This window comes from Lepidochelys kempii, chromosome 5 (assembly GCF_965140265.1).
Source record: "Lepidochelys kempii isolate rLepKem1 chromosome 5, rLepKem1.hap2, whole genome shotgun sequence".
NCBI classification, from domain to species: domain Eukaryota; kingdom Metazoa; phylum Chordata; order Testudines; family Cheloniidae; genus Lepidochelys; species Lepidochelys kempii.
The window spans coordinates 86,514,070-86,531,212 of NC_133260.1; the positions used below are offsets into that span (position 1 = coordinate 86,514,070).

Here is a 17,143-nt window from a genome sequence, read left to right on the forward strand (position 1 = left end):
TGGGTGAAGATGGGCCACAGCGATCCACATGTTCATCAGGTCCAGGCTGGATTATTGTAACTTGTTGCAGCTGGGTCTGAATACAGAAGCTGAGTACATCACTGCTTTGTTTCACTTCCTCTGTGGATTCTCAATCTGTGTTTTTTGCCAGTTCAGTACATCAGTGATATCATCTCCATCCATGGCCTGCCAAGACAGCTGTGCTCTAAGGCTGAACTGGGGGGAAATGGAGCTAGTGCTGTCCCAAGCGCCACCCACTTGGGACATTAAAGCAAGACATCACTTGCAGAAGATTGTCTAGATTGTCTTAGTAGTATTCTTTGCTTTTCTTGTGCACTTTGCTAAGCAACAATAAGGGTGAGACTGTGAGGGTGAAGGTGGGCTTTATGGCACCATAGTAAAAACTGAAAAATGTTTCATGACCATTTTATTAGATTTAACTCCCGTTTTAAAATCATCACACAAATGAAAGTTGGCTACTCAAGCCTTCTATGATGCACTACGTCTACATCCTTCTTGGTTTCTTGTTATAATTTTGTACAACTCTGTTAATGAACTTCTTGAATGCAATGCATTCATCTTTAGAGGCTTCTCGTGTGTCCGGTACTTCCATTCCTTCAGTTGATATGCTCATTAGTTCATTCACATGATCAGGCAGAAGGAGTCTTCTTTCAGAACACAAAATTCTATTCAAATGATGAAAAAGAACACTGAACTCTAGCTGTTTTGGCTGGGAGTAGCAAGAGATGAATTCCTACTTCTTTCATCCCAGGAAACATAGCACAAAGATCGGGTCAAGCCACTAGTCAAATCTTCATTCATTCATTCATTGTATGATATTCCACTCTGTGTTCAAATTCTCTAATGTGTCCTGATCACATGGCAGCCCCATTGCTGGTAGTGCCTCACTCCACTCAACTGTCAATGTTTTATAGGACAGGCATCTGTAAAAGCTACGTAGAGGTTGAGTAGAATCTAGACGTCGCTGTTGTAGATTTTTAAGAATCAAGTCTGTGTACTTTTTCAGATAGCTTAACAAACACTTCTTGTCCTCTTCACTTAAGGATTCAATACAAATGCCTTAATTAGTCAACTTCTGGACTGAAGTCTTTGTTTCTTCCAGTACTTTTTTGGTGGATAGCTCTCTGATTGATCCAAATGTAGCTTCTATTGCTTGACAAAGATCTACTACTGTTGTAGCAGATGCCTGGATGACATTGTTTAATGACCCAAGTGGTTTCAACAGTAGACTTACGAGAGAGAGAATGGCAATAGTCTTCTCTGAATGTAGTAGCAAAAGTAATCCACCAGCCTCACTACTTAGATCCATCCCATGTTGGTAGATACTTTCCAAAGCCAGTAATAACAGCTGGAGTAATTTTAAAAAGACAACAGCCAAGGATCGCCCATGAGAAAGCCAGAGGGTTTTCCCAGGTTGGATTAATATGAACTTCAGTCCCAGTGTATCTTCTACATTTTCCAAGATATACAGTCTTTTTGGACACTTGCTGAAAGAAGAATATAATGAAGACATTAAATTTATAGCTTTTTTAATGTCTTTTGAAGATTCTGCAGCTCATATTAGTGATAGTTGGAGTAGATGGCCTCTGCAGTGTGTATAGGAGAGATTAGGGTTACACTTTTCTCTGAGCAAAGCTTGTACTCTACCATGTCTTCCAGAGAAGTTCGCAGCTCCATCAAATGCACAAGCAGCCATCTGTTTGGGGTTCAATTGACAAGCATTTAACTCTAAGATGTGGGTTGTCACAGATGCAGCCAATGTGTCTTCTATAACTTGAACATCTAGAAATGCATCTAGTGGCCTACAACTGACATCAAAATAACGTACACAATGACTTAATACTTGATGCCCATTTGCATCAGTGCATTCATCAGCCATGTATGCAATTTTTTTGAATGTGGTAAGAGAGTTCTTTGTTGGATCATATTAAAGAAGTTCTGTATTAAAATCACAAATGAGTTTGATTCCCCATAGTTTAAATTCCAGGGTATTACTAATTAAGATGTCTCTTGGTTTTTGGTCTCTTATTTTTACTGTTTCTCTCCGTCTCTGTGTGAAACTTGCAAGCTGCTAATTGTGTTCGTACATTCTAAGACAGAGTCTGTTCTCAAAGCGACACTTTGTAACAACAGAAACAGTACACAGAGACTCCCCACCCTTTTGTTGTATTTATCTCACTTTGTTAACAATTGTGATTAAAATGGAGATAGAGGATGTATGTGAATAGATGCATGGTGTGGATAATAAATGAATGATCAGGGAGGTGCCAGCCTAAGAATCCAGTGTTGATCGGCCAAAGAAGGTGTCAAGTGGAAACAACCAGAGGACCCCCGGAGGGCAGACTGGAATCTACCCAACAGCCTCAAAGATGGGAGAACCGAAGAACAAGATAACATCTGGCAGCATGGAGCCATCAGGAACGTGCTATCTGCGGATTGATTCAGCAACAGCATGATGAAGTAATTCCCATAGACTGGCATAGGAAGAAATTCCTAAAAAAATGGACTCTAGAAACTGAGAACTTTGGGGTCTGATTCTGCAAACCAACTTCCAGGAGCATCAGATGAGCATCTGACAGGGCCCTGCTCCCTCCTCATGACCAGGCCACCTGGCCAGTGGCTTGGCACAAGCAACTCTAAGACTGGTAACTATGATAACAACCTTGCAGAACCTGTGTGTGTGTGTATGAATGAATGTGTGAATAAATATGAAATTGAATGGAATGTTATAGCTATAACTAACTGCTTACCATGATTCTTTCCATATTCACAATAAAATGTGGCATTTTGCCTTATTCCCTTTAATAAGATCGTGCTGGTTTTTATTTTATTGGTATAACATTTTCACTTTTTCAACTGTTGAGTATTTCACTGTTGCACCGCATGCTTCTAGCCAGTCAGTTAAGTTTCTTGCAGAAAGATAGTGAGCATTTGCTGGTCTTGTTCGGAACCAGTGTTCAGCTACAGGATGAACAAGTGACAATGCACTTAACATTGGCCTCCAGTTTGTAGGGTGTGGTATCTCTTGCTTAAATAGAAAGTATGATGCCACGGCCATGTCTGTTCGTATGAACTGTGTTGTGTCTCCAGCATTCCTAACAGCCTCATTAAGTACTTCTAAAATGGGCTTGGAAAGTGGGCTTATAAGGCTTTCTGCATGTTGATGCAGTCCAGACGCCTGGTGTTTTGCTGCCTTTTCATGTAGTTCGTCAGCATTGGCTTTGCTGAGTGGTCTGACAAACCAAGCTCCTCCATTTTTACCAATTATAGCATTGGAAAGCTTTCCTTCTTTGTAAATTTTTTTTTGCAAGAGGTGCACCAGTAGCTATCTTTTGTAACTTCAATAAATAGGAACACTTTGACCGCCAAACATCGGGAACTGCCTTTAGATTTTGGAGACACTGTTTCTTCAGTTGGTAGCTGTATTTGTGCTTCAGGCTGGTCAGATGTAGATAAGCCACTTGAACTTTCAGATGACGTGTTGATATATTCTTGGTTCTTGATGTGTTCTTCACCTTAGTTAGTTTTAGAGGCCTTTGAGTGGAAAAATTGTATTGTTTGTCTTTTCATTTTCACTTTGACCTGCAACATATAAAAGAGATATGAATAAATTAAATGCTTTGTTAGGATGATGCAAATTTAACATAAGGATAATGTAAAATACACCAACACATAACAGTTCTAGATTTCTAAAAAAATATAAATTTTAAAAAAATGTATTTAATTTAAATTGACTTCTGAAAAGTAAGCCATCATGGGATAAGAGGGAAGTCCTCTCATGGATCAGTAACTGGTTAAAAGATGGGAAACAAAGAGTAGGAATAAATTATCGTTTTTCAGAATGGAGAGAGATAAATAGTGGTATCCCTGAAGGGTCGGTACTGGGACCATTACTATTCAACATATTCATAAATGACCTGGAAAAAATGGGTAAACAGTGAGGTGGCAAAATTTGCAGATGATACAAAACTATTCAAGATAGTTAAGTCCAAAGGAGACTGCGAAGAGTTACAAAGGGATCTCACAAAACTGGGTGACTAAGCAACAAAATGGCAGATGAAATTCGATGTTGATAAATGCAAAGTAATGCATGTTGGAAAACATAATCTCAACTATACATACAAAATGATGGGGTCTAAATTAGCTGTTAACACTCAAGAAAGATGTTGGAGTCATTGTGAATGGTTCTCTGAAAATATCCACTCAATGTGCAGCAGCAGTCAACAAAGCAAACAGAACGTTGGGAATCATTAAGAAAGGGATAGATAATAAGACAGAAAATATCATATTGCCTTATATAAATCCATGGTACGTGCACACCTTGAATACTGTGTGCAGATCTGGTCACCCCATCCCCAAAAAGATATACTGGAATTGGAAAAGGTACAGAGATGGGCAACTAAAATGATTAGGGGTATGAAACAGGAGGCGAGATTAAAATGACTGGGAATTTTCATCTTAGAAAAGAGACGACTAAGGGGGTATATGATAGAGGTCTATAAAAATCTTGACTAGAGTGAAGAAAGTGAATAAAGGAAATGTTATTTAATCCTTCACATAACACAAGAAGTAGCAGTCGCCCAATGAAATTAATAGGCAGCAGGTTTTAAAAAAAACAAAAAGAAGTACTTCTTCACACAACATAAAGTCAACCTGTGGAACTCTTTACCAGGGGATGCTGCGAAGACCTAAACTATAACAGGTTTAAAAAAAGAACTAGATAAATTCCTGGAGAATAGGTCCATCAATGGCTATTAGCCAGGACGGGGAGAGATGCAACACCATGCTCTGAGTGTCCCTAGCCAGTTTGACAGAAGTTGGGAATGGGCAAAAGGGTTGGATCACTTGATGATTACCAGTTCTGTTCATTCCCTCTGAAGCACCTGGCCTTGACCACTGTCGGAAGACAGGATACTGGGCTAGATGGGCCATTGGTCTGACTCAGTATGGCCATTCTTATATAAAAATTAATTATAATAATAAAAATATTTAGTGCAGAAACTCCCCAACATAATGGCCTCTCAAGATAGCAAAGATGTGAGATAATAACCTTGGCAAATAATGCATTTTAAAAATCTTGGCCTACTAGGAAACAAATGTATATCAGTTTCCATTCCCAGTCACAAATCTAGCATTCTGGAGCAAAGTCACTAAAATATAGTCCAACAAACAAATGTTTATTTAACGTGCCCCTCACTTTTCCCTCCACCACACCCCACTCACGGGTGTTGTCCTTGGTCAATGGAGACTCAGAGGTCCTTTCACATGAGTTCACCTCCGGGGGGGGGGGGCAAGAAGGCACCTTGCTTGTTCGTCCCGCTGCTCACTGTTGTTTGTTGTGCCACCATTCACTCCACTGCTCTGTTGCCAATAGCCCTGCACAGTCACCTTCTGCTGCCACCTGCCACTGTGACCTTTGTGAGTTGGTCTCTTGAGGTTCCACTGGCTCTCAGTGATTTCAGCTGAGCTCTCAATGGGGGAACCTCACTGCTAGTGCAGGCTGGGCTGTATCTTCCACAGAAACACTGTGCCATAGCTCGTCTAAGCACTTACACCTGATTATCAGTGATTTCAGCTCTAGTGGTCACTTAACAAAACAAAAGACTATCTATGGAGCCTAATCACCTCTGTCTTTAAACAGTGGAGAGGGGCAGATCAAATCGTACTTGTGACTCAGGCAGACCATCAAGCAAAACACCTGTCCCCACCCTCTCTCCATGCCCTCAATCAACATAGGCTAAGTACAGTTCTACTGCCCCTTTACTCATACAATAAGAATAACAACATTCCATTACCCCCCCCACCCCCCTCCAAATTCCAGTGATTTGTAACCCAACCCCAGCCAAAATCTATCACTTGGGCAACACAGCTGTTTGCTGGATACCTGGGTAGAGTAGGTGTGAATGTAAATACAATCTGGTCCTGAAGCCTTTTCCCCCAGCTCATCACTAGCTGTCAGGGAGGGCTCATTTAGACTTTGCTTACAAATCATAATTTGACATTATTAGGTGGCCCGACATCACCGAAACGAATGCACTGACATTGTCATAAAAAACCACAGCTGTATAAGGAAGCTGAGTCTATGTTCATACTTTTCAAATCTATTACACTTTTTCAGATGCACGTATTTTATCATATACTGCATATGCTTTTAAAGTGTGTATTAATGTTTCAATTTCAATTCAAATGTCCAAACAGTCACTAAATTGGCATGGAACTAGTTCACAAAACTGGGGGGGTTGGGCAACTCCGGGGGGGGGGTGTAGGGAAAACACTGCCTGGGGTCCTATTCCCGGCTCCGCTGCTGGCTGGGTGACCTTGGGCAATGGATGCTCCCCATCCTCAGGTGCCGCTGTGAGCGGGCTGCCCGGCGCGGACCTGGCTGGGCGCCCCGCTCTACGGCAACGCGAGCGTTAAACACGAACCCTAAGGCGGGGGGCGAGGAAAAGGCGCCGGCATCACGTGACCGGGCGGCTCTCTCGCGCTGGGGATAGATCGGTGCTAGGACCCACCCACACGACCCGCTCCGCTGCTCCGGCCCCGCCCTCCTCTGCCGCAGGCGGGAAGCGCAGCGGAGCGGGTCCGTGACGTAGTTTCCGGTGGGGGGGGGGCTCAGAGCGAAGCGGCCGTAGTCACGTGGTGGCGGGGGGCAGTCGCTGTGGCCGGGGACTGCTGTCCCCTCCCCCTCCGCGGCTGAGCGGGAGCCCAGAGGCTGCAGATGAAGGTGCCGGTGGGAGGTCGCCCCGAGCCTGCGCTGCCCCCGCCGCTCTGCCGTCCCGGCTGCACGGGGAGGATGGGAGCGAAATGAGCCCCGAGCCGGAGCCGCCGCCAGCCCCGGCCGGGGAGGCGGAGGCGCCAGCAGCAGCAGCAGCAGCAGCAGCGGGGGAAGGCGGCGAGAAGCGGGGCATCTGCGTCATGCTGGTGAGGAGGATCGGCCTGAAAGCGGGCGGCGGCAGCGCGGTGAGTGCGGGGCGGGGGCGCTTGTGCTTGGGGCAGGTGGGTGAGACCCTGGCCGCTGCCCAGCCCGGCGCCGGCTCAGTTTCTCGAAGGCGGGCGAGGGAGGGGTGGTGCCCGCTGGCCGGGGGTCGCGCCGCATCTCCCGGGCCCGGGGACGCCGCCCTGGCTGCGGCGACTCCGGCGGTGACCCTGTGCCAGGGCGGCGGGACCGGGCGGCTGCTTGTGCCCCTGGCCGATCCGTTCTCCCCGTAAGCGGGGGCAGCCCTGTAGCGCGGAGGTTTCCAGCCTTACGTTGTTCTTGTGTTTCTGTTGTCTGCAGCCTGGGGGAATAAATAGCCGGTCCCTGCTTGGAGCCAGGGCAGTAGCGTGCTTGCTTCTCTTCGTGAGAACAGCAAATTGTCACTCGGGGCAACTTTCTATGTCTCTTACTCTTAGAAGTTGACTTTGGGAGGGACACAAAGGCGCTTACCGGAAACGATTTCAGTTTAATTTCTGTTCCGAAGTCCTAGAAGGTATTATCGGCAGTGGTACTGGTTAATTGCTCACCGCATGCGTAATTAAATAACCCCCTGACCCACCGTGCATGGGGAAAATCCCGTTTGTATTTAGGGTGTATTGGATAAACTCTTCTGAAGCTGGGAGTGTCTTTAACAGCGTCCTTCATAGTAGTTTCACTTCACTTTGAATGGACTTCCACATACCAAATGTAGGTTAAAATGTTCAGTTGGTTGGAGTAAAAACTCTGCTTAACTTGCTAATAACTTGTAGTGGGTTTTGCAGCTTCTTTTGTCAAGTGGACCATAATATTGTAAATAATTGGTGGTGAGTGAATTTGGTTTCAAACCCAATCTGTTGTACTGGCTGAAAAGTTGTACGGAAGGCTTCTGCAGTTGTTTTGCTGCTCACCCCTAACCTCGAGTCACAGAACGTTGGTATGAGTTTCTATTACTGTGTTTCATATAAAGGAATTTGCAGTTTGTGTGAGCCCTGGGTGGAAGGTATATAAGGAATATTTTGTTTAAGTATATTTTGCCCTTAAAATTACCTCCTGTGTTTATCCGCCTATTCTTGGCATTTCGAGTTGGTGGTAACTTCTCTCTGCCTCCTAGCAAGCTGAAGCCATAGGGCTATTATCCACTTTAAAGGATACTGTCAACTTGAAATCCAGTCTATTTTACTTTGTGTTTCCACAGTATGCATCCGATGAAGTGAGCTGTAGCTCACGAAAGCTCATGCTCAAATAAATTGGTTAGTCTCTAAGGTGCCACAAGTACTCCTTTTCTTTTTGTGAATACAGACTAACACGGCTGTTACTCTGAAACCAGTCTATTTAAAAGTATCTTCAGGTAATAGATCTGCTCCTGAATCTCCCAGCCCATTCTTGTTTCAGCACTTTCCTGTTGTCTTTCTTTCTGAAACTGATTCAGCCTATGGCTATGTCTACATTAGAAATGCTACAGAGGCACCTCTGTAGTGTAGACACTTATTACAGGGATGGAAATGTTCTTCTGTTGATGTAATAGCTGCCACTGGAGAAGTGGATTTAAGTCATAGAAGAGTACTTCCATTGATCTAGTGGTGTCTGATCTGGTGCTTAGCTCAATTTAACTACATTGTACAGGGCGTGAAATTTTTCCACACAGCTCATTTGGAATGGGAAGTAAACAATCAGGCAGCAGCAGAAACAAAAATAAATCAAATACAGTACAGTACTGTGTTAAATGTAAACTACCAAAAAAAAAAAAAGGAATGCTTGTTTAAAAAAATTGACAAAGTAAGGAAACTGTTTCTGTGCTTGTTTCATTTAAATTAAGATGGTTAAAAGCAGCATTAAGTCAATGTTATTTGTAAACTTGAAAAAACAACCAAAATGTTTTGTTCAGAGTTATGAAGACTTCAGAGTTACGAGCAACCTCCATTACAGAGGCATTCATAACTCTGAAGTTCTACTGTATTTTGTTATGTCAGTTTAGCTCATCTCAGCTGAAACCCATGTGATTGTCATATTGCTAGACCTCTGTATGATGAGAGTTTATTGAATGGGGTTATTCAAGCTAAAATAATGATGACCAAGTCTTGTCTTTGTGGGTGTGTGTTTGCAAAGCTCCCTTTGAAGTTAGCAGGGATAGAGAATAAGATGGAGAATATCTTATTGCCCTTATATAAATCCATGGTATGCCCACATCTTGAATACTGCGTACAGATGTGGTGGTCTCATCTCAAAAAAGATATACTGGCCTTAGAAAAGGTTCAGAGAAGGGCAACTAAAATGATTAGGGGTTTGGAATGGGTCCCATATGAGGAGAGATTAGAGACTAGGACTTTTCAGCTTGGAAAAGAGGAGACTAAGGGGGGATAAGATAGAAGAGCAGTGGTTCCCAAACTTGTTCTGCCGAGGGATGTACTGGCTGCCGCTTCCAGTAGCTCCCATTGGCCTGAAGCAGTGAACTGCGGCCACTGGGAGCCGCGATCAGCTGAACCTGCGGATGTGGCAGGTAAACACACCGACCTGGCTCACCAGGGGTTTTCCCCGCACAAGCAGCGGAACAAGTTTGGGAACCACTGTGATAGAGGTATATAAAATCATGGGTGGTGTGGAGAAAGTGAATAAGGAAAAGTTGAAATTAATAGGCAGCAGGTTTAAAACAAATAAAAGGAAGTTCTTCTTCACACAGTCAACCTGTGGAACTCCTTGTCTGAGGAGGTTGTGAAGGCTAGGACTATAAGAGGGTTTAAAAGAGAACTGGATAAATTCATGGAGGTTAAGTCCATTAATGGCTATGAGCCAGGATGGGTAAGGAATGGTGTCCCTAGCCTCTGTTTGTCAGAGGGTGGAGATGGATGGTGGGAGAGAGATTGCTTGATCATTAACTGTTCGGTTCACTCCCTCTGGGGCACCTGGCATTGGTCACTGTCTGTAGACAAGATACTGGGCTGGATGGACCTTTGGTCTGACCCAGTATGGCCGTTCTTATGTTCTAAATACCTGAAAAAATCATTATTCATTTCAAGAATATGCATATTTACACCTGATGTAGAAGTTGCTTGTTTAAAATACAGCATGGTTTCCTGATTTCTTACAGATTAATGCTCAGAGTGTCTGTTGCACTTTCAATTTTAAATTCAGTCTGGCAAATGAAAAATTGATCAGGATTTATTATTTGCTGAACAAATTGATGCTTTTTTACTTCATTCCCATTCCATAAAGCTCAGTGATGAGACATTACAAAACTGAAAGTGGATTTATTTAAATTTTTTATGCTACTCATTCTCATTAGTAACTACTGAATTGTGGGAATCTCTACAGTTTTCACCATAGGTTGCTGCTGTAGGTGGTGGTGTACTAAACCTGATCAGAATCATAGGCCAGTGCTGTCTAATATACAAGGTGACCAGTGGTGTGAAGACCGTCCCATTATTCCCTGCACATGTAGACTTGAGGACAAAGAACTCGGGAAGATGGGATTTGGGGAGAGAGAGAATGAAGAGCAAAAAGACATTCTGACTAATCTTTTAAAGACAAAATACTTATTGCGTTAAAGAGAGCTGAATGTAAGTAAATGCTTTTGTAGTATTACTTCCATGTAAGCAACTGCTGTAGTTGCTACAAAGATGGATTGCAAAAGGGTGGGGAATCAGTCCATGTACACGAGGGAAGGTGGTCCAAGACTCATTTCTGTTACGATATAGTTTTCACTATGAAAAGTTTGAGAATCTAAGCTCCTTGGAGATTTGATTAAATGTCTTAAAACAAGTGTTACCAAACTTTGGAATTAAATTTTCTTTATTTCTACAGAATGAAACTTGTTACAAAACTTCTGTGTGAGTAAACCCAGCAAACTGATTTAACAGTTGTCTTTTTAATTTTGTCATTTTGTCATTGGTTAAAGATAAACTGTGAAGAATAACCAACCTTTTTGTACTGTTTTTGTTTTCTGTATGTTGTATATGGACTACTTCAAAAATGATCTTTAAGATCAGTCAGTATCTAATCTCTTTAACTTTTGTCTGTTGGTTATAGATTGACAGTTATTATACAGCTGGGTTCTTAAACTTGGTTCGTGGCTTATTCAGGGTAAATCCCTGGCAGGCAGCAAGGCGCTTTATTTACTTGAGCGTCCGCAGGTATAGCCGCTCGCAGCTCCCATTGGCTGCGGTTCGCTGTTCCTGGCCAAGGGGAGCTGTGGGAAGCGGCGTGGGCCAGGCCATCACTTCCCGCAGATCCAGTTGACTGGGAACGGTGAACCATTGCCAGTGGGAGCTGTGAGCGGCTGTACCTGTGGACGCTCAGGTGAACAAAGCGTCTCATGGCCCGCCCCAGGCTTACCCTGAGCAAGCCGCAAACCAAGTTTGGGAACCCTTGCTATACAGTAACTGGGTGTGAATTTTACTATACAACAGTCATAAAAATTAACTGTGCACTCTGTTTTTTGCCATTCAACTGTTCAGACTTGAGTTTTCTTTCTTCGCACTTTTCTCTGTTCTTCAAAGGCTTTGGTGGAAAGGTAGATTTCATATTGGGCTCTGAAAATGTACAGACAGGGTCATTTTGAGCTCTTAGTGTTCTACAGTCTAGGACCCAACATCAGAAATGATGTTCCTCCAGTTCATGAAAGTTTTACTTTGGACACTTTTTCTGTGGCCCCACTCAGTGCAACTGTCTTAACGGGTGGCCTCTGAGGTAGTCTGGTCCAAAATTATTGATTATTAGTACTAGCACTGTGAATTGGACAACAAAGCGAATGGAGATTGTGGACAACTGGTGTGATGTGCGCTCTGTAGCTTGCTCCACCCTAGACAAACTGCCACATGTTGTACAAGCTGGAGTTTGTTTATGCCAGCTGACCACCCTGTGATTAAAGCAATAAAGGTCATAAAGCAGCACTATGGGGTCATCTTTGTTTTGCTCTGCAGTTCTGTCTAAAATTCTTACGTTGTGCATATTACGATGGTACTCAGGTTACTTTAAATTGCTTTTTGTCCAGTGGGAATGTCTATATCAATATGCCATTTAATTTGCAGTAATCACTACTCAGTACTTCACTACTGTTCATGAAAACAAACAGCGCATTTGATATCTGAGACTTCAGACTTGAGTTGCCACCTACCCACAATGTTTGTGGTATGCTGCCTAGGAACTATGTATGCTGAACAAGAGTTCCATTGTATCTTAAGTCATTGGCAAAATAATTTGCCTGGAATAATTGAAACAACTCAGGACTTGAAAAAGCACAATGTTATGATAGTGTGTAACTATCACTAAATTTGATGTACTTTGTGTGGTTTACAAATAATAGACATGAACCAATACCAACATGGAAAATTTACTTTCTAATGATAACGCAAAATAGATAAGTTCAGTGTAATTTGAAATACTGAATTAAAGGGGACTGGATGTCTTGCAGGTTCAGTAGCAGAACAGAGAGACTTTGATCTCTGGGTGGCTCGTAGACTAAATGAAATCAGTGCCTTGTTGTCTCACTTGGGTTCTAAAATGCCTAAAGCGAAGAAACCATTATCACAAGTTTTTCCCTTTCCGACAGTTTTTCAGAGATGATTTGAAGAAGCATGGAAAAGTACTGTGTGCATCCCTACAGATAGTCCCTGGAAGTTAAGGTTGAGGCTTTTTAGGAGGGTCACATGGGGAAGCTTGCATAGTTGTTGCCCATACTGTACCTGTTGTGGCTATGGAGCGTCAGGACTAGTATCTTTTCGGGAGCAGAAAATTTTATTAAAATAATCCAGAAAAATCATCAGGATTTGCATTAGGACTGTGGCATTATCAGGCCATTGTAATATGTATTGTTCAAGATCTTTTGACTGGCAGATTATACATCAGTAAATAAGGAGACAGAAAAACAATATAATGTATTTTTTTAAGAGTAGAGAAAATGGCACTTGGGCACAAAAATAGACGTTACTGAAACAAAATATCATTTCACCTCATTTATTGTATTTCCTCTCTGATCATCCTACAAAATGACTTACTGTAAAGCTTAGCTTCTGAGGAAGCAAAAAGACTCAATGCAAATTATCTAATGCACACTTCACCATATATATAGCAAGACTCAACTTTTTTTACCATCACTCTTCAGCCTCTTCTGTGTTCTGCATTTCAGAAGTGTTGAGTGGTAGGACATGTACAAACTTTTACGAAGATATTGTCCCTTCCTTACAAAGTTTATAATCTAAAAAGATAAGTGCTCTACAAAGAATGGGGAAGAGAAATGCATTTAATGTAGATTGAAATAGTATATATTTTTTCTTTTAATTAGCAGATGAAATTATTACCAGCCCTTCTTCCTAGCTGTGGATAATTGGCTGAATCCTTATAGGCATTTTAGTAGAAGTGGGCCTTCATCTCGATTTAAATTAGGATATGTTAGTTTCTTTGTGGAACATAATCCCTTTTCTGATCCACATGTAAGGGCAGAGTGGAATAAGAGAAAATTCTGTTAAACTGAATTACTCAGCTGAGAGAGATGTATTCATCGGTAATTAACTTCACAGCTATTTGTCTACAAATATCTACAAGTTCATCTCTTGAAACAGAAAGAAATTGTAAGCTGAAGAGACGTAATAGCCATGGAGCAAGGAATGCTGGGGTTCGAAAGTGCAGACAAACTGTTTGGCTCTGGGCTTAAGGAGCTTTTGGCAACTTTGCAGAAGCCTGGACTCCACCGGAGAAGTCTGCAAAGGTTGTAAAGAGTACTGGATATTTCCTTTATTAAAATAAACTTTAAAAAAAGTAAGGGAATTTTAAGGTTGACAAGCCTCCCCCCCCCCGCGCCCCCCGTTTCTTGTTAGGGATGCAAAACTAAATATTCAAGAAGTTTTCTCCTGTAGTATACACAGAGGAGCTACAAATGTATCTTCTGTTTTGTTAAATGTGAACTAATGTGTATACTATGAAACAGGAAGTGTAACATGGCTGTTATCCTGGGAGATCTTGACTTTAGGAATTTTGGTAATATTGCATTAATTCTAGTCTCTCTTCTTTTTAAAGCAACTGCATAGATAACTGTTGGTTCTGTACCAAAATAGGTACATGGAAGTGTTAATAAAGCTTAGTTAGCTGAATAAACTGGATAAAGGCACATAAAATTAAAATCTTTAAAATGGTAAGATTTAGTGACACAAGCACAAGCTGGGGTGTTTTGATTTGTAAATAAATAAATAAATGAAAGCATCTTGAAACTAAATACAGAGTAGGTGATTAGAGTGTTTGAAGTAGTGCTGTGAGTTGCTACTCTGCTGATTGCAGCAGTATGAATACAGGAGAGGTGAGAGATCATCCATAAAGGTAAAAAGCTACACCTTAAAAGTCCCTTAACTGTCAAATTTCTCACTTTATTTTCTTAACAGCACATTATCAGGTCACTTAATATAGACAAAAAGAAAAGGAGTACTAGTGGCGCCTTAGAGACTAACCAGTTTATTTGAGCATGAGCTTTCATGAGCTACAGCTCACTTCATCGGATGCATTGAGCTGTAGCTCACCAAAGTTTATGCTCAAATAAATTGGTTAGTCTCTAAGGTGCCACTAGTACTCCTTTTCTTTTTGCGAATACAGACTAACACGGCTGCTACTCTGAAGCCTGTCATTAATATAGACAATGTGTTCTTTTGAAAGACATAACAAATAGTGCATGAATACAATGTCTACATCAGTGGAAATATGTAACCATGCTTAGCTGGTACCAAATGTCTCAATACCGTCTATTATTGTTTGGGAAAGAATTCCCAGGAGGGGGAGGAAATACTAAAGTTCATGCAAATATCAATTAAGATTCATAGACTAAACTCAGTTAATGTTTTTTCACTATTTAGTGGATTTGAGCGGCCAGTGTGGTGAAAATAAAATGGTTCTGGTTGAACTAAAAGCATCCAACATGGGGAAGGTGCACTGAAGGGGTACAGCACCTAGTACTCTGGTCATGATGGAACCCTTTTGCACTAACATAATACAAATGAAATAACAGCGGGGAGATTTATATACATAGAGAACATGAAACAATGGGTGTTACCATACACACTGTAACCAGAGTGATCACTTAAGGTGAGCTATTACCAGCAGGAGGGGGGTGGGGGAACCTTTTGTAGTGATGATCAAGGTGGGCCATTTCCAGCAGTTGACAAGAAGGTCTGAAGAACGGGGGGGGGGGGGGAATAAACATGGGGAAATAGTTTTACTTTGTGTAATGACCCATCCACTCCCAGTCTCTATTCAAGCCTAAGTTAATTGTATCCAGTTTGCAAATTAATTCCAATTCAACAGTCTCTCGTTGGAGTCTGTTTTTGCAGTTTTTTTGTTGAAGTATTGCCACTTTTAGGTCTGTAATCGAGTGACCAGAGAGATTGAAGTGCTCTTCAACTGGTTTTTGAATGTTATAATTCTTGACGTCTGTTTTGTGTCCATTTATTCTTTTGACCAATGTACAAGGCAGAGGGGCATTGCTGGCACATGATGGCATATATCACATTGGTAGATGTACAGGTGAATGAGCCTCTGATATTGTGGCTGATGTAATGGGTAAATGGTTGCTATGAAGCTGTCTGAGGAACAAATGCTGCCAAAAGGGGAGTCTGACACCAGTCTGTAACTTTGATCAGAGGAGTTAAATAAAGTGAAGTAGGTTATCACACTTATCCTGCTATAGTACTTTTTTCTTCTCCTACCAGTTCTTGTAATTACAAGTTGTGCTCTTCCTCTTATAATGTAGAAGTCTTAAGAAGCTAGATTTATCCTCTGTAAGAGTTCATTGGGAGTCTAGGGAACAGGTTTGTTCATGTTGAACGGCTATGTTCTGGTTGAAAATGTTTTTGAATGGCATTCTTGGAATGCAGTACTCAAGTCACAGGCAACACGTTAAAATGAATGTTTTGTGAATTTACTGTTCTGTCTTTCACAGAAAGAAATTTAACTTTGGGGAGGAGAGGGGGAAAGAACATAGAGAGGAAGAGATGTGTGGTGGAGTGGAGCTTTGTTTTTGTTTGATATTTTTAATATCTTGGTTAGGTTAAGTTAGGATTTTTTAATTTTGCCCAACAGTGCTGACTGGCTAATAAGTTTGGTTATTGGCTCATTATTTGGTATTAATGAGAGAGGGGGATTTTGTGTGTTGTACCTGTACTTTTCTTCTTCACTGATTTTGCAGCTGCGTGTTGAAAGATGGTTTGGTTTCTCTTTATCATAGCACTTGCCGTACACTTTCTCAATATATAAATTCCAATAACTTATACAAGAAATATGAGTCATGATATGGCAGGAAAATACTTTATGAAATTTCTTCATGTCACTAGGAGCATTAAACTTTTAACATGTTAACTCTTCAAAATGTTGTGACGGAGACAAGGAAAATAATCTACTCTATGGTTCAGGTGATTATCCAGATCACTTTGATTCTTCCAATGCCACACTTAAGTTCATGTGTTCTTCCTCATCTGCTGCTATAACTCCATGTTGTGGTTTTCCTTTAAGATTTGGCAGTGAGGAGCCTATCCTTTATCTTCCAGTTTCAAGAATTCTGAAGCTGTTACATTTTAACACTGATACCCATTTGTATTACTTCTCATTTTATAAACTGGGTTATACAAATTGTCTCATTCTGTTACAAGATACCAGAGCTGTATGTTTCACTATTTTGAGTACTACTACGGTGCTGCTCCTTTTGGGGGAAGGCTCTCCTTTTAGAGGTCATGTTAAACTCAATGTTCAGGGAAGTTCCTCTGAAGTATTGCAATTTTGAGTCCTGTAGGGGAATTTCCAAGACACAGGGCTTGGAAGTATCTTGATTGTGACAAGAAAGAGCTGAAAACTTTCTCTTTTTGGGTAATGAAAATGCTTTGTGATGTGGTCTATTCATCTTACCACACTTTAAATATTTACACCTACTGTGTAAATTTTCAGTATAACCACTTGAATACCCTGTCCTGAAAACACCTGAGGCACTTGCTTAACTTTTCTACCATGAGTAGTCCTATTGATTTAAATGGAAAGGCTCATGGTGGTAAAGTTAAGCATATGCAGTAGTGATTACAGGACTGGCGTTTAAGAGACACTGGCTGTGAGTATAATGTTGTGGATTATGTATATAATCTATCGGTGTACCTTATTTCAAAGTTAGATGTCTGATTTTTGCCTGCATTAACCTGCTTTGACAGA

General features: G+C 41.5%; 1 protein-coding gene across 2 annotated transcripts in view; it reads left to right on the forward strand.

Moving 5' to 3' along the window:
- The first annotated feature begins 6,624 nt into the window (after positions 1-6,624).
- MFSD14B (major facilitator superfamily domain containing 14B) overlaps positions 6,625-17,143 on the forward strand; it is a 51,947-nt gene continuing 41,428 nt past the window's right edge. The window contains exon 1 of one of the 2 annotated variants that reach the window (XM_073344933.1): positions 6,625-6,981. In XM_073344933.1, the coding sequence (XP_073201034.1) occupies positions 6,826-6,981 (156 nt within the window). In that variant the 5' untranslated portion in view covers positions 6,625-6,825. The remainder of the gene's footprint in view (positions 6,982-17,143) is intronic. The other variant, XM_073344932.1, reaches the window with a different exon arrangement.